Source organism: Octopus sinensis, linkage group LG2 (assembly GCF_006345805.1).
Source record: "Octopus sinensis linkage group LG2, ASM634580v1, whole genome shotgun sequence".
NCBI classification, from domain to species: Eukaryota; Metazoa; Mollusca; class Cephalopoda; order Octopoda; family Octopodidae; genus Octopus; species Octopus sinensis.
Genome location: NC_042998.1, coordinates 177,602,644 through 177,621,303, shown reverse-complemented (window position 1 = coordinate 177,621,303; position 18,660 = coordinate 177,602,644). Strand labels below are relative to the sequence as shown.

The following is an 18,660-nucleotide window of genomic DNA, read 5'->3' as shown; positions in this document are numbered from 1 at the left end:
TGAAGATGAGTGCATAATATATTCTTCCTCTTGACATAGTGAAGACTTGCTGGTGACCTCACCAGTGCTGGTACCACAAAATAAAAAAATGAACTCTGTAGAGCAACTGGCATTCAGCCATAGAAACCATGATAAAACTAACACATTGGAGCTAGATAGTATCCACTGACCTGTCAGACCCTGTCAAACTGTCTAACCCATGCTAGCACAGAAAGTGGACTTAAAATGATGGTGGAGGCTTGCAGCAGTGAAGTCACATTTCAAATGCTAGATTGGATTAACACTAGTTGGAGTGTCCTATCTACTGGTTGTTAAGTAACTGATATATGTGTGTGTGTATATTTATTCTTTTACTTGTGTTAGTCATTTGATTGCAGCCATGCTGGAACACCGCCTTTAGTCAAACAAATCTTCCCCAGAACTTATTCTTTGTAAACCTAGTACTTATTCTATCAGTCCCTGTTGCCGAACCACTAAGTTATGGGAACATAAACACACCAACATCGGTGGTCAAGCAATAATGGGGTGGACAAACACAGACACACAAATACATATATATGACGGGCTTCTTTCAGTTTCCATCTACCAAATCCATTCACAAGGCTTTGGTCAGCCCAAGGTTGTAGTAGAAAACACCTGCCCATGGTGTCACACAGTGGAACTGACACACATATGCAGGCACCTAAGTATTTCAGCTGACTTCACTTAATGTCTTAATACCAGCTCACCAGTTGACAGAAAATGCAAGGGTACATTTTCCACCCTAAAAGGAATATATATGAATGTGTGTATGCATGGATAGATAGATAAATATAATCAGAATGATGTTGATCATTATCATCATCAGTATTTTCTATGATGGCTGCAGTTAGATAGGTCATTATGGTCCAAGTCAGTTCTTATTTAGAGTTATTATATATTTTCCTAGATACATTGGAGGCCACATCTTGCTCATAGAATCCATTTTTACCTTGGTTTTCATGGGTTCCTGACACAAACCACTTTACAAGTTGATCGTAACACTAGTATTAGATGTGTTTTTATATCCTCAGCAAAGTTAAAGCATCTGCTCTACTCAGCGTTATCTCCTGTTTTGTAAACCACTTTACAGAATGTACTGGATGTGTTTCATCACAGTGACCAGCACTACACCCACACACAGTTAAAATATGAACTGTGTTTTTTTTTAACACTAGTTGGATTGATTTGTCTACTGGTGATTAAGTAGCTGCTAAATTGCCTGAGATTCTCATGTAGTATTCAGTGAGATTTGACTGTTTGTTTATCCAGTATATTGATGTATGTATTTGTTATTTTGATTGGGAAGATTGATTTAGTGTAATCAGTGGTATACTGGCAAGTGATAGAAAGGTGGTCCAACTCCCATGATGGGATTTCTTTTCTTCACTTTAAGACACTTCATATATATGTGTGTGAGTAATGTACTTGGCTGCCATTATATACATTTCATCAATCTACTTAGTTACCTACTGAAACATGTATAATTTGAGACATCAATTAGTAATGTAGATAGAACATATATTTAGTACTCTTCTCAATTCTGATGCAAAAAGCTTTTTAAATATAATCCAATTGGCTAAGATTTCTGTCGGTAGAAATTTTATATATATGCAATATATACACATGCACACATACATATATACGAATGAGAGAGATCACCCAACTTGTATGTATGTGGATCAATGTGGCCCGAGTCAGACAGGACAGTATATTTACAAAGCCTTTCCCAACAGGGAATGTTTAAATTAAGGTGGCATTTTCATGCCGACTCTCTTCACCATCTCCTTCAGTATGATGCACTTAAGGACTGTGGAAAACTTTGGTGAAGTAGACAGTTCCTACATCTGATACTGCACTGATGGTAGTCTATTCAATCTGAAGCTGCAGTTACTCCAAGACACTAGAAAAACTCATTCAAGAGCTAGTCTTCACCAATAGTACTGCCCTTGTTGCTCTCACACTGAACCCTGCAGTGTAAAACATCATGCTTTGCAAAGACTACCATGCTCTCCAGGCAGAAATTCACAGTGAGGTAGACAGATATTCCCCACTATGGATGAGTCAGAGCTGAAGACAGTCTACCAGTTCAGCTGCGTAGGGTGCACCAGTTCATCAAATATCAAGATAAACAGAAAGGTCGACAACAAACAAAGGCAAACAGCTCATTAAGCAAACTGTACTAAAGAGTCTGGAAGAAAGACAAAGATGGCATATATAGTTACCTTGCTGTATGGCTCCAAATGATGGGCTACCTACAGTCAGTACTTGTGCTTCCTTGATCACATCCAGTTGTACTACCATGACATCAGTATCTAGATTGGCATTTTTTTTACTAATATTGAAGTTGTGGAATAGGCAGACATCACTAGCATTAGGACCTTGTTGGTCAGGGCATATTTTCAGGATGGCAGATCATTGCCTACTCAGTATTGTACTGTTTGGCTAAGTTGCCACTGACTACTATGACATAGGAAGAACCAAAGAATAGGTACTGCTACTCTCTAAGAGAAATCTCTTGGTTCTTGTCATATTGACCATTGCCATTGTTGTACAACCTCTCACAATGAAGCCTGCCTACATGTCTTTTGCTGTTTTCTCCTTCAAAGACAGAAGGAGAATGAAGAAAAATTCATAATACAGCAGCACCAAACCCAGAGCAAAATTTCTCTTGCAGTCATTGTGGTTAGGCCTGCCTAACCCATATTGGCCTATCATACACCATCTATCCTACAGCAGACACGAACAGTGCCCTATCTAAACTTTTGTTTGCAACATCACGCCACAATAATCTTTTATTGCTGTGACTTTAAATATAGCATTAAGAAGTTTAATTCAGCTTTTTGTTGAGTTTTTTGTCTCACTAGTCTCTGTAAAAATATAGCCAAACAAGTAATGCACTTGTCATTTAGTTATATACTATCTTAAAGAAACTGATTTTATTATCAAAGGATTTTGCGGAATAGTTAGAAAATATTCTGTCTTCTTACTACATCTCTATATCTTGAAAATTTAAGTTTCTATTTATTAAGTTGTCAAAAGATTAATCAAACCAATCTTTAAAAGTTACCTCTTTTTTCAACCTTGAGAATGCATAATTAGAAATTATAATCACTGTGTGGGTATGTGTGTATTTGTATTGTTTCTGGTAAACTAATTTGTCTTTACATCTTTTTATCTCAGTAACATAACTACAGTAGCATTTAGTTTAGAACGTTCTTGAAGATGCTTGCTGTTCCAGGCTGGGGTGCAATACTAATAGTGTAGTATGAACACCCATATAGTTGTCTGTGAAAACTAGATATTTTTGCATGATAGATGTGTTGTATATATATCCGTCTTCCAAACACTTTCTTCAGTACTCCTTCTTGTTTATATCACCAATACTTTATTATGTCCTTTTTTTTTATCGTAGTGATATAGTCTGTTTTTAGTATTGCTTCAGATACCTACTCAATAACAACTTGTATGTTATGATATTGATGTTGCTACTGTTTTATTATCCAGATTTAGACCCCTAGTGAGAAATGTTTTCACTGAAGTATTTTAAAATTTCTACATTACAGTATTTATTTCTTCATGATATATTTTAAAACTTGGTTTTGCAATGCTTTATTTCATTTTGTTATTTCTTACCTGCCATTATTTTGTTATATACTATTATCTTAAATGAATTTTTGTGTGTTCATCTATACTGTACCTGATTACCTGATGTGTATATATATATATATATATATATCAGATAATCAGGTACAGTATAGATGAACATTATAAATATATGGTCATTAAATGATAAAAGAGCCAATTTACTCATCTAAAAAACACCAAAAAAAACCCATTTAAATTCACTTTTCATTTATTTCTTGAAGTGTCAACATTTTCAACTTTGATGAAGCCCTTTCATTAACAGTAACTGGTTGATTACATTAAGCTTAGTATATAACATCATCTAGATCTCAATCCTAATAAACAGACAGTTTGTTATGAATCCTGAATTAAGTTTATGACACACTGATTTTGATAACTTCTTTGATTACCATAAATGGCTTCATTTGTGAATATGTGTATCACACACACTATCATAAAACATATACCTCAGTATAATCTTCACTTTAAGTACCAGTATACAATACTACCAGCACAGTCACCATCCACTATCACGACTGTCATGACCATACACCTACTATGTCTTTATAGCTAGTGCACTTTTCTTTAGATTTCTGTAATAATTAGTCACTGTGGTGTGGCTTGAGTAGAAATTTTGATATCAGTATCTAGAGTTTTGATTCTAAATTGCAGATAATTTTTATACATTTGAAACTTTTGCATCCACTAATTTTGATAGCAATAACCATTTGATACCATTATTTGACTCCTATCCCTAACATGTGCCTAGATTTTTATTTCTATCACTTTATCCATAACTTCAAAATCCTTTGAAAACCAAAGTAATTGCATATATAATGATTATTATCCCTATTGAGATATGTTAATATATTATTCAGCAATAGCTGATATCATCTTTGTAGGAAAGAATTTAGTCTATATTTCTAGCACATTTTTCTTTGTAGCATATCTAAATACCATTAGTAAAGCTATATATGAATGAATTTTCTATCCCGTTTAACCCTTTTGCTACAATATTTCTGTTGAGATACTCTTTGTTTCTTTCGATTAACTTTAAATTGCCAGTGGCACGTAAAAAGCACCATCCGATCGTGGCCGTTTGCCAGCCTCGTCTGGCACGTAAAAAGCACCCACTACACTCACGGAGTGGTTGGCGTTAGGAAGGGCATCCAGCCGTAGAAACATTGCCAGATCAGACTGGGCCTGGTGCAGCCTTCTGGCTTCCCAGACCCCAGTTGAACTGTCCAATCCATGCAAGCATGGAAAGCGGACGCTAAACGAAGATGATGATGACGTAACAAAGAATTTAGTAAAATAACTTAGTTATCATGAAGCTAGTGTTAGGAACATAAATTGTGGCTAAGGTTTGGTGGAAGATTTTAGTATAGGACTTTTGAAAACAAGTTATTTATACTACAGAGCCAAGGGCAGTTTCAGGCGGTTTGGTTTCAAAAGGATCAAAAGACTCTATTATTTGAAGTTCATAGATCTCTTTTTATCGGATCACAATAAAATGTAGGTGACTGCATTCATTGTTATGTGGGTCAACTGTTTTTAAGTCAACTGGCGCTACAGCTTGTCTGTCTCAGATCAGTTGACATTACAGCCTTAACTGGCATTATAACGTTTCTCTAAGGCAGCAAATTGGTGTTTGTCCCAACTCTCTGTGCTCTGAGTCCAACTTTGCCTTTTATCTTTTTAGGGTCAGTGTTAACCAAGTACTTGACTACTTATTCTCCACACACCCTCACTATCTCCTAGGCAATTCATTACTCAGTTACTTTCAAGAGATCAAGAAAAGAATGTTCACATTGAGATCCACTAATCCTTTCACCACTATGTTGTGGACCTCACTATGAAAAAAGAAAAAACTAACACTGCAGTCAGTCTCCATCGGTGAACTGACAACTACAGCTTTTCTCCCTCGGTTAAATTGACACTATCCTTCCTCTCTCTGGTCAGTTGACAGTGCATCTTTGTTCTTATCATTGATCAAAGACATTTCACTTTTTATATTCCATTCAGTAATTATCTCAGACTTTCTGATGGTCCTTTTTTTTCATTTACCCTACCATAAAGTAATTGAAATCCATTACTGTTAATTGAAATCTCATTTTGACTAGGTTTGCCCATTTCATATTTTTCAAATGTTCTTTCATAAACAGAATATAGCAGTGAGCAAAGTAGGCCGGGAATAAGCTGTAAATGTTAAAAGATAAAAACAAGAACATCCTGAAATTTATTTTGTAGGAATTATTTTAGCTGTCTCAAAATGTAACTTCTCTTTTTGTATTTGCTTCTCTCATTCCATCTGAAATCCTAGAAGTTCATTAACTCAACACAAAAGAAATTATATGTTGTGATTTATGCAATAAGTCTGCATTATTTGTATTTTTAAATCTTAATGATTTGCAAAATTATCGTACTCCCCACTGCTCTTCTGTTAAGTTTCTGTTCCCTTCTTCTCTCATCATTGTTCAAGAGGAGAAAGACATAGACCAGATTATTTGTAAGCTTTCGAATGAGTTTAGAGTGTTCAACTTGAACTGAAAGGAAATGTTACAAGGCTACATATTTTCTCATTTCTTGGTTGTTATTAATGTTTTTATATTTCATAATTTTTGGAATACTTGTAGATCTGGTTCACCTCTATTGAACTACATTTTTTCACAATCTCATACAATATATGTTGAATTGTACACACGTTTGTGCATATTGTTGTCAACTCAATTTTGTGTATTTCACAATATTTCAAGATTAGTCAGTCACATGATTACACCATTTAGACTGGCATAATTACTTAGACATCCTCTTTCCATTAACAGCAACTTGGTCCATAAGAGGTTAATGATTGGCCAAGTAAATGTGAACTTTGTTATTCAAGAAAATATAACATTTAGCTTAACAAGCTTGTTGTTTGTTTTATTTTTAATATCCCAATGAAGATAATTTGTTTGTATGTTAGTAAAATCGGCTAACATAAACTCTTAAGTGACCTTTCTGTTAACAGTATTATTGTCATTTTGCTCTTCATTTTATGAAATACAACCAAACTGTTCATATGTTGTGTTTCTTAGTTTTTCTAAAATGTCAATTCTGCCAGTGAATTACATCTAGTGTCTGCCTTAAAGCAGACTCTACATAGATTATTTTTACTGTTTATTGACAAGTTTTGTCATGTGTCCATGTAAGACATACAAGCACCAAAGGGTAGCTAATGTGCATCCTTTTATGCAACTTGTTTATCTAGTTTTATGTACTGTATTGAATGGTAAAAAGCTGAGTGTAATAAGAGAAGATAGATTACTTAATATAACAACCACATATTAAATATCATATAACATCACTTCCTCCTTTTGCAACCCTCATATTATATTACTGTGTTACTTTTGTAGGCTATATCTGTCTTCACTTTAGAAGTACTGTTTGTTTTTCTATCATAAAATTTGCCAGGTACAAAATGTTAAAAAAAAATTCACAAAAATGAAGTTGTAGCCTGATTGCAGTTTCCAGTCAGTAGATAAGGACATCTGCTAAAACTGATTTAACAGATTCTACCAAGTAGAATCATCACCATCATTTAACATTCATATTCCATGCAGACATAGGACAGATAGTCTGGCAGGCTGTGATGGGTCAGAAGGATGAATTGGGCTCCAATGTCTGCTTTGACAAAGTTTCTATGGTTGGATGCCCTTCCTGATACCAAATGCTTTACAGAGTGTACTAGGTGCTTTGGTGGTGGTGGTGGTGGGGGGGGGCACCAGCACTAGTGAGGTCATTAACAAGACAAGATTCTTTGGTTGACTGGAGTACAGTATTGAGGGAGATGGCTTTGTGCCAAGTGTTGAGAAGCTAAAGTATGATATAGAGACAGGAATAGGTGTCTCACTGTGGAGGGGATACATGGCTATCTCAGTGAGGAAGGATGAAGAAAAGGGCATACTCTCAAGGTACAAGAAAGTGGATAAAATTTGAAAAGTGACAGAATTAAGGATGACTGGGTGGGTAGGTTTGTAAAAATGTGGAAAGAGTGACAGACAATTAAGATAAGAACAGAGGTAAATGCAGTGAATGGTGAACATGGGTGGCAATGTGGTCAGTAGTGATTCTCAGTTTGGGGTAAGATAAATGAAAAAAGATGTGGGTCAGGAAGGAGGAGATGATAAGTGGAAGTACATTAAAAAGTTGGAGAGGAGAGCAACACTATATTAAAACCATAGGCAGATGAAAAATAAAGAGATGATGTGAAGTGTATGTAGAAAAGTTTTTATTAAATTTTTTATTGTACTACAAACAAGTGTGTGAGTTTGAATGCACACAGTCACACAATAAATGCTTCTTACTATATATTCACAACAGATATGTTAATGTTTAATCCCAGATCAGCTCTGATCCAGCAGTCCTATGGTTAAAGGTGTTCTATGCTTATCTTGGTTTCAGACATAATGTAACTACAAATAGATTTTCAAATTTGTATTTTTTTTTTATGCTGTAAATTTTGAAAGATATGGCTGGTATAAGGGGCAACTAGATACTAAATATATCAGGAATAAAATACCAAAAAAACAAAAGCAGAAAAAATAGGCACAGGCATGGCTGTGTGGTGAGAAGCTTGCTTTCCAGCCGCATGGTTGCAGATTCATTCTCACTGCATGGTATCTTGGGCAAGTGTCTTCTACTAAAGCCTCAGACTGACCAAAGTTTGATGAGTGAATTTGATAAATAGAAACTGAAAGATACACATATATCTATGTGTGTGTTTGTCAAACCCCAACACTTGTTGGTGTCTTTATGTCCCCATAACTTAACAGTTTAGCAAAAGAGACTGAAAGAATAAGTATCAGGCTTTAAAAGAAACAAGTAATAGAGTCAATTCAACTAACAATTCTTCCAAAGTTTCCTGTAAAATGCTCCGAAATTTGGGGGTTTTCTATAATCAATACATTAGCTTATAGAACCAGACAGAAAGTGAATTGATTGTGATTGTCTTGACATAAAGATGAAAGGAACAGTCAGCAAGTTTTAGTGAAAGCATCCAAATGTATCTTACCAAAATAGAATTTTACATTGATTTAAAATTCAATAGTTCAATTCTGAAGTACAGCAACATATATAAATATACCCATTCTATATATTTTTGTTTCTGATATATAAAATAAATTTTACCAATCATAACTAAAATGATAAATGCTTTTGTTTTTAGGTTATACTCAGTTATTTAAGAAAATATTTTTAAAATCGAAAATTTTTAAAATTATTTTTCTATTTATTTTGCAGTAGTGTATAAAAAAAAAAGATGCTGTAGCCAAATAATTTCCAAATGTTTCTACATAACGCATTGATTCTCTTTTTATCATCCATATTAAACTCTCACTTATGATCCTTTCTAATTTAGTTTCTTAGAAAGATTTCTTTGGTGATATTTTTTATTTTTCATTACATTTATAAAATATAATTCTTTTTTTATTGTATTTATTTATTTTTAAAGTGGATGAAATACTTTCAGTGCAGAGTACTATGTTTTTCAGTATTTTGTTCATAATATCATGCTTAATCATAATTTTCATAGGTTTCTTTTTGTTACCATACTGGTATAAGTTGGTTGCAACTTCTTGAGGCAGTATTCTATGGTCAGATACCTCTACTAGCCTCACCCCTTTCAGGTTTTTTAAGTGAAGAACTTTATTTTGCACCTTTGAATGTCAAACCACTTCTGGAAAACATAAGCAAAACTACTACTGCAAAAACAGTATTGATGAGAAGAGATACAGAAAGAATACAGAGCAATGTATATGACAGGCTTTTGTACAGTTCTACCAATCAAATTTCACTTGCAAGGCATTAATCAGCCAGAGGTTATAAGTAGAAGGCATTTGCCCAAGGTGCCATTTGACTGCATGGAACCAAAATCCACATAGTTGTGAAGTAAACTTCTTAAACACAAAGCTATACTTAAGTATACACAATAATAGCCATTGTCCTTCGATTCAGTTTCATGACAATTCTTGGGTAATATTTTATTATGAAAGGTTTCAGTAAATGTTTGAGTGTTTATGTTTGTTAAGCTACGTATCCTTGTTTCCATTTTTTAAAAATCCTTCACACTCTATTAATTTCTTTCAAACCCTTTAACATTTAAATTGGCAATATGCAGCCCAAATATTCTACCTATCACACTTTCCTTTCAATGTTATTCTAAAAATATTTAATCACATCATCAAAATTTTGAAGCTACAAGATGTCTGATTAATTAGAAACAATGTGAATAAATAAGCATTACATTTGACAAAGATGTCTAAATGTTAAGGGGTTAAAGGATACAAATTATGTTACTAAATTTACTTTATCCATTGTCACAGAGATCCTTTTTTTTATAATCTTCGAAAATCTCTAAATAATATTCTCCTTTACACTGCTGTTGTTTAAAATATGGTTCTTACTTCCATTTAATTTTAAATAATATTTCAGTATTTTTGGTAAAAAAAGAAATGTTTTATGGAAACCAGCTGACTACATAATGCTGTTAAAATTCTCTGATTTGCTTGTAGATATATATGTAAAATAACATCTACAATTAAGTGTCCCTTTAAAAAAAAAAAGATTCACTCTTCATTATATTTTTTGTTATTTATTTCACAGGTGTATAATTTTTACAGATTTAGTCCTTTGATGATATTTTCATGTTTTTCTTCATTTTCTACTTAATACTCTATCATTTCATTTCAGGATGCTGGTGGGTTAGGAATTGGATTCCTTTTGGGTAACCTTAATGTTAACTGGGCCCTTACATCAGAAGCTTGTAATAAAGCATTACCTAAAACGCCTAATGGGGAAGTAATTATTTTCAAAGGTAAGATAATTTATCAACTATAGTTTTGTACACTATTTCTTTCATTATTATTACCATTTTGAGAATAATTTCGCCAAATTTATATCAATTGCATGATAATCTCCAACTCTAGAAAAGGACAATCATCTCAACTTCTTGTTTTCTCTCATCACTTAATTTTCCATACATTACTTTAACATTTGAAACCATCTGTAATGTACCTCTTAATTATTATTAGCTGTCATCTAAATTTCATGTTATATATTGTTATTCTTTTCTAGGATGGCCCAAACTCAATTGGTTTGTTACTGAAAACATGGGTAAACCACCAAAAGATTGGCAACCCCCTCCAAGAGTTGCAGATAATATTGCTGCCTATGTAGAAGTGAGTATTTTGTACAGTTCTTCAAACTAGCAATAACCAGGACTTTGGACAAAACTCTAAGTTTGAATACTTTTGCAGTGTACAAATCATTAGTAGTTCTAACAGAAAAACTTGAATATAAAAGACTTTACCGTTAAAAGTATAATAGGAATTAACCAACATATTTAGTCATAAAGTGCAAGAAATCCAAATACCAACTCTTTTAGAGTCAGTGGTAATAATAATAGTAATAATGAGCTGGCAGAATCGTTAGCACGCCGGGCGAAATGTGTAGCCGTATTTCATCTGCCGTTATGTTCTGGGTTCAAATTCCGCCAAGGTCGACTTTGCCTTTCATCCTTTCGGGGTCGATAAATTAAGTACCAGTTACGCACTGGGGTCGATGTAATCGACTTAATCCGTTTGTCTGTCCTTGTTGGTCCCCTCTGTGTTTAACCCCTTGTGGGTAGTAAAGAAATAAGTAATGATTCCTCTTTGCCTTTGATTATATATCAGCAGTTTGTTGCAACTTTATTTCCCAGAGTAACTTAATCATGTCATTACCACATTGCCTGGTAAATATATGATGAAACTAGATCCACTGTCAGTTTTCACTAAGAGCATTCAGTTATTCATTAAACTGAACAACCTACTCATTTAAGCTGAGTATCTTATAGGCAGGTGTTCACTTAACCTAATTTTCAGCCCAAATTAATATGACATAATATATAACAAGCCTAGATCATTGAATTTTAGGACAATCTGAGAATTAATCATTGGCAGTAAGCCATACTTTATCATAAAATGGTCCAGTGTGGTTGATTATGTATTTGTCGTAATTCAGAGGTTTCCAACCATTCTCATGTAACTGATTTAAATATAAATCCATATCATATTGCATTTTCAACCAGTAGCACTTCAAGTAACACATTTGTTTCATATGGAGCTATTCCCCAATTATTTTCATGCAGTTGAGTCAAAATTTTACTTCATAATATTTTCAGAATTACTTTGGGAAAATTGGACTACAAAATTAATGAATTCCTATGATAACTAACACTTCTCATTTTACCAATACTTTCTTAAATTTTTAGTTTTTCTGGCTATTTGAATAATATAGATACATGGCTTCATATGTGATTCTGTTTCTTTCGTACTAACTGGCAAACTTTGAAATCCTTCGATAATATGAAGTATTTCAAATTTAGACAGAATATGATTTTTATGACTTCTTCAAAATTGTAATCTGTTTTTATAATGCTGCAGTATGTTCATGTTACTTCAAAGATTTATATATTAAACTGAATATTTATATGAGGGCAATAGAATTACCCAAATGTTATAGTCATTGGCACATAAGAACCAATACTCAGATGATAATATGGGTATCAGCAACTTGTAATTAGGGATTAATTCAAAATGTCTTCTCTGAGGGAATCAAATAAAGTTATGAAAATCAAATATAGTAGATAACCCCTTTTTCTCTATTTGCAAATATCATTGTTGATATGTATTAAGTATTTTAGATGCATGGGCTAATGGATGATCAATTCCATTTTCACACTGAAGCAAAAATATTCCACTTCCAACTGGTGATACATTTACTATCACAATTAGTGGCAAATGTTCATTGTAGTGAACTTTGGCATTCAGCTTCCAAAAGGCAATGATTGTAGATCATTCAGTTCCAGTGTATAATTCTGTACTTTGCATTCCAATTCTTTTACCAAATTTGGCTTTTGACAATAGAAATGGTCTGGCTGGCCTGTCAATAACTCAATTTTTCATTTGGGCTTTGTCAAATTGTGCATTTTTTACAGTGACCTAAGCCAGGTGAAAATATATCCGAATATTTAGTGCATAAATCATTGATTTTATTTTTGGTGAGTACACATAGCAAGACATATTAAATACTTTTAACCAATTCATTCTGAATAAGTTTTAATCTATTTCAGAATCTACAGCAAAAGCTTCTTAAATTTTATGGTATTTCTAATTTCTATATTTAATAGGCATTTTCATTTAACTGCAATATTTTTATTGCAATAAACATTTAATTTTATCAATACAAGTTCTAATGGTAGAGATCCAATATTTTATATGTACTTAAATGAAAGATTTAATGGCACTGGTATCTAATTCTGATTAATCAATTTGTTATTGATTTATGTTGAAATAACATTTTTTTCTGATTTCTTCTTACAATTTTTTTAATACATCACATTAGCTTCAATATTTAATTCATTTGATTGGTATGTACTACTGACAGAATTATTTTCATGACAATTAGAATTTTTCTGTTAAGCTCAATAAATATTTGCAAATTTGAAATTGCTACATATAATTTTCATTTGATCCCATTTAATGCATTCACTAAATGACCAGCTTGCCATCTGAATTACACTTTTTTTTATCCTTCTGTGAAAGAGATTTTTGTTATCTAACTTTTTACACAACTTTGCCTTTGAAATTCTAAATTTTTTATCATTTTGAATATAATTTGACAAACTTGGAGAAATATTGTATTATGTCACTGTACCACCAAATAGTTGTTGAGTGTCTTTAGCATGAATAGTAGATTTTATAACTTTTTATACAATGCATCATTAAGTAATAGATTTTTGTCATGTAGATAAAACACATTACATTTCTTAATGTCATGTAAATATGACAGTGCAATAAGGTACAAAAGAATCAGCAATTTAGAGTGCATTGTTTCTGAATTTACGATCTCATGCTAATAGTCTCATCTCAATCATAATTTACCAGTCTTCATTACATATTGGTGAAATTTATTAGACACAATTAGAATTTGTAAATGTTTCTGGAGTATCAAGTGAGAACTGCCAACAGTCTCAGTCCTATGTTGTTGAATATTTCTTTAGTCCGCTGACACCACAAGCTTTCAAATTTACTAATTTTTTTTCTCTTCATTTTGTTTTTTCAGTATACTACAAGTAAAGATGGGAGTACCGTTGGTGTGACTGTGGCACAGAGTACTATGCTATGTCATTGTCGGACACTTACTGTCGCATGTAACTACACAGAAGGTAATATTTCATTTTAAACTAATTACTAATTTTTTTACTTCTTCATTATCAACAATATTCATTGTCTTACATATTATTCTGTATTTCAGTATCATTGTTTCTTAAATCAAAAATATCTTCAAAATATAAAAAGAAAGAGTATGGTATCAAAAGATTTTGCAAATAATTTTTCCTATAATAAACTTATGGTCTAACCCTCTATTCTTCACCCATCAGAAAAATTTACACTTATTTTTAATACTTTAGTACATAACAAAACCTTGTTGACCAATTCTAAAAACCAATGATTTATTTGCTACTCAAAATGAACTAATAACCTTCTTGCTGTGTTATGTTTTACCTTTCAAAAGTGTATATTTTATATCTGCTTTGATAATATATTAATTAGATATGGTAATATTGTGATGTTACTCAGTATGTGGTTATTAAATTATTAGTTTTTCAAATAACATCAAACACTTTTTTTTCTAGTTTAAGTGTATACTTGAAAACTTTACTTTAATGAACATTAAAAGTATCTTGTACTTTTTAAAGTTATGTATTTTTGCAGGGGTTTGACAAAAATCTCAAGCATGATAAAAAATATACTTAAAGTGGCTTAATATAATTGTCTTCGTTGGCATAAATTGAATAGTTTTGGATATTTCGTTGGCACTGTAGAAGCAATGTTATACAAATGGTACTATGGTTTTGTTGTAGCAAATAGTGTTTCCCATGAGTCAGAACATGATGTAATTCTTGAGGAGAACTTTCATTCTTTTGGATAGCCAATAGTAACCCTGGATATGTTTATTATTTAATCGTACCAAATATAGAATTTCAGAAAAACTTCAAATTTCTTACTTAGGTTTTATTGATTTTTAACCTTTAAAAAGGTATTATAATCTCATTTTTAATATATGCTTGTCTTTTGCTGTATGCATATGTAGATAAACATATATAGTAATAACATTATTTAGCTACTTCCAAGAAAGCATAGGGTACTCAATAGTAAGTTATTAGTTTCTTGCTATGAGTCAAGTAAAGAAGCTACCTCTATGGGTGCTGAGGAATCTTTTAGGTCTGTTTGTTTGTCATGTGCTGTACATGTGTTTCTTTCTGATTTGTTTTTAATTTAAACAAATTTGCTGAAGGCATGTGGCGTAATGGTTAAGATCTTGGGTTCACAATCATAAGGTTATGGGTTGGATTTTTGGACCAGGCAGTGCATCTTGTCTTTGAGCAATACACTTCATTTCATATTGCTCCAATCTGTTCACCAGCTGAAACTGAATACCAGTCTTGTACTGATGCAGCCTTCTCTCCCTCCAGCTGTCACATCTTCAGTGGACCCCAGTGGGGTGTCAAGGGTAGAAGGATGTCTGTGTCTGCTCAGGACCATGTAGAAAACATGGTACAAGCTAAGTCATTTTTTCTTGTGCTTTGGTTTTTAAACAAATCTGGTAAAGCATTCTCACCACCCATAAAAATTAACTTCTACCAATGAGAAACTTCATCATCATCATTTATTGTTCATTTTCCATCTGGCATGGGTTGGATAGTTTGACATGGGCTGGTAAAGCCATGGCCACACCAGTTTCCACTATCTGTTTTGGAATGATTTCTATGGCTTGATGCCCTTCCTAATGCTAGCCACTTTATTGGATGTTTTTTTATGTGGCACTCAGTTTTAAATATATACATACACACACATAAATGTGTGTGCTTGTTGTATATGTGTGTGTATGATTACATGTATTATATTTTGTTTGACTCATTTTCTTACGTTTGTTATAGGAGAAGTAATGGTCTGTGTATTAGACTTCAAACGTGATGTTGGTCTCTGGCATGGCATATTGTGTGTAAGTATTATTTTGTTTGAGAATTTACGTTTTTTAAACTGTTAACTAAAATTGTACAATTGTATTTATAGTAAAGCTGTTTCTTGTGAAAAATAAAATTAGCTTTGCTTTTGTTCATATATGTTAAAATAATGTAAACATTTCATACATTTAGTTTCAACTGAATGCTATTATGTATGTGTCTTTTTTTCTACCATCCTAACACTTTATATTTCTGTATAACTATTCCAGAGTGTTTTTAACGGAATGCATGTGATTTTCATTCCTTATTCTTTGATGAAAGTTGACCCAGCATCCTGGATGAAGATGGTGACAAAATACAAAGGTATTTACGTTAATATGAAACACTGAATTGCAGACTCAATATAGACATTTTTTTAGACTAACCATATTTTAGTTTCAATTTAGAATATATTTTCAGTTTATCAGATAATTTCTAAGTGGGTTTTTTTTTTACCATTATTCTTTTCATATTATTCAAGGGTAAAACATTAAACTTATATTACTAATACTTTCTTAAAGAATCAACATTATATTTTTCCATTTAACAATTTTTTCTTCATTATTAATTTAGAACTTAATATAAGTACTCTATTTTCATATATTTTACAACTTCAGTTCTGTATCAGTATTGCTTCTCTTTCAATATCTGTCAATCATCATAGTTTTTGCTCGCTAAAACTTGACATGATCTTTTCTGTCCTGCCCTTCTTGTAAAGCTGAAAATATTCTATGCTTACATATTTTCAGAGGATTTTTTTCTTTTAGTTGGCTTATTAGACTAGTTCTGAACAGTTATTCCATAGAAAATTTCATGACTTATATACTTTTACATGTAGCTCTAAAGCCAAATTTACTGTTATTCAAAATATTTTTTTTCTTTAAATTATTTTCACCTTGTTTATTATCATCATCATCTTTTTCTTAAGAGTTGTAATGTGTTTTGAACTTTATTTCAGCTGCTGTGGCTGTAGTGAAATCACGTGATATGCATTGGGGCTTGTTAGCTCAAAAAGATCACAAAGATGTAAACTTTAATACTCTTCGTATGCTGCTGGTCGCTGATGGTGCCAATCCTTGTAAGCTATAATTCAATTTTTGATGATATGACATTGTCTTAAATCAATATACAAGCATATATTCATACATAAAAGCAAGAAATTTAAGTTACTCATCTTATTTCACTCAGACAGTTTGAATGAAGACTCATGGAATTGATGCACTTGTGTGTGTATATATACATTTGTGTTGTATATGCACACACACACACACTTCCACATAGCAATTCAATCAACAAGGCATTGGTTGACACAAGGTTCTTATCCAGGATGACTTGCTCAAAGCTCCATGTAGTGGAACTGAATCTGAAATTATATGATTGTTAAGCAAACTTCATAACTACACAGTCATGAATGATCTTCATCATCGGTTAAGGTACCAATATACAAATATACACAAAATCAGAAAAAATGGAAATATTGATGCAAGACCCATAGTACCAGCTGAAGACTATTTCGAAGAATCAGTATCCAGTAACCCAGGGCTTATTAGTAATGTCTTTATTAGAAATCATCTAATTAGTGTTTGGTTCAGGCTTGAAATAGAGATTCACAGCTAAACAGTTTTAGGAATGAGTGGCCTTAAATAAAAGTTATTATTGTGTTTATTTGTATATAATACATAGTTGTGTATATGTACCACTAAGTATGGGCAGTCAAATCTTCAAACAATCTTCAGATCTTTGAATCTCAAGTATAATACACACTAATTTTTCTTTATTATTATGATGGGGGTGAGGAATAGTTCATACTGTTCACAGGCAACAAAGTTTGTGTGTTCTTGATACACACTCTTGACAATTTTTAGCATGCATAATTTTGGATTATGCATTGTACATTCAGGTTTTGGTAATTTTATTTTTATGCAATATATTTATCTCTTAATATGAAAATCAATTTATAAAATTTAAGGAAATATTTCTATGTAAATTGCATATATATTAAATGATATATGTATAGTAAATGCTAACTTGACTGGACGGTCACAGCAAGAACAGCTTTATGTTATTTCTTATAAGTTTATTCAAATGAATAAAATTTTAAGAACGTAATGTTTTTGGAGCAGAATATATACAAACTAAAGCATGTGCTTGCATATATACACAAAGTAAAGTATGTTGCAGTCTACAAACAGAAACTAAGTACATTTCATCCTTCTGCTGTTTCTGTTTTGAGTTGTATGCATTACTTGTGAATTTTTTTGGTATGTTAGTGAAATATGATATAACTTTGATTACTGCTGTTTCTGACATAAGTATACTTAAGAAATATGAAGAAGAGTAAAAAATTATACACACTCTTGTTTTTTCAATATATTTACACAAAACAAGTATATCATTTTTCTATACAGTCTCCTTCCTTTATGATGCACTTGGTCCAGCAGTCCATAAGCTTGCATATTCCCTCTCAGAAGAAGGTTTTCTGTTGGTCATGCAACTATTTATGCACTGCTTCCTTCACATCTTCACCTGTAGGAAATTGATGACATCATAAACCATCTTTGAGTAGTCCAAAGATATGATAGTTGGAAGGAGTGAGATCTGTAGGCAGGGTGTTCCAGCACCTCAAAACCCAATTGGTTAATGGTTTCAACAGTCTGGGCGGCCATGTGTTGGTGTGCATTGTCAGGCAACAACAAAACTTTCTTCAACAATAGGCTTCAGCATTTGGTGCGAATTGCTGGCTTCAGTTGGCCAGCAAAGCACCATATCATGCACTGTTGATCATACACCCCTTTTTTGGGTAGTCTTCCATTATAGGCCCTTTTGGGTCCCCAAAAAAGGTTAGCATCATCTTTCCTGCGTAAGACTGTGTCTTGAATTTCTTCGTCACTGGTGAGCCAGGATGTTTCCACTCCATACTCTGCCCT

General features: G+C 32.6%; 1 protein-coding gene across 15 annotated transcripts in view; it reads left to right on the top strand.

The window, feature by feature from the left end:
- Window positions 1–18,660, top strand: part of LOC115232477 (disco-interacting protein 2 homolog A) — a 262,193-nt gene that overhangs the window by 210,824 nt on the left and 32,709 nt on the right. For all 15 annotated transcript variants that reach the window (XM_029802370.2, XM_029802375.2, XM_029802363.2 and 12 more), the window contains 6 exons: window positions 10,375–10,498; window positions 10,759–10,862; window positions 13,789–13,891; window positions 15,668–15,732; window positions 15,964–16,057; window positions 16,692–16,811. In XM_029802370.2, the coding sequence (XP_029658230.1) occupies window positions 10,375–10,498; window positions 10,759–10,862; window positions 13,789–13,891; window positions 15,668–15,732; window positions 15,964–16,057; window positions 16,692–16,811 (610 nt within the window). The remainder of the gene's footprint in view (window positions 1–10,374; window positions 10,499–10,758; window positions 10,863–13,788; window positions 13,892–15,667; window positions 15,733–15,963; window positions 16,058–16,691; window positions 16,812–18,660) is intronic.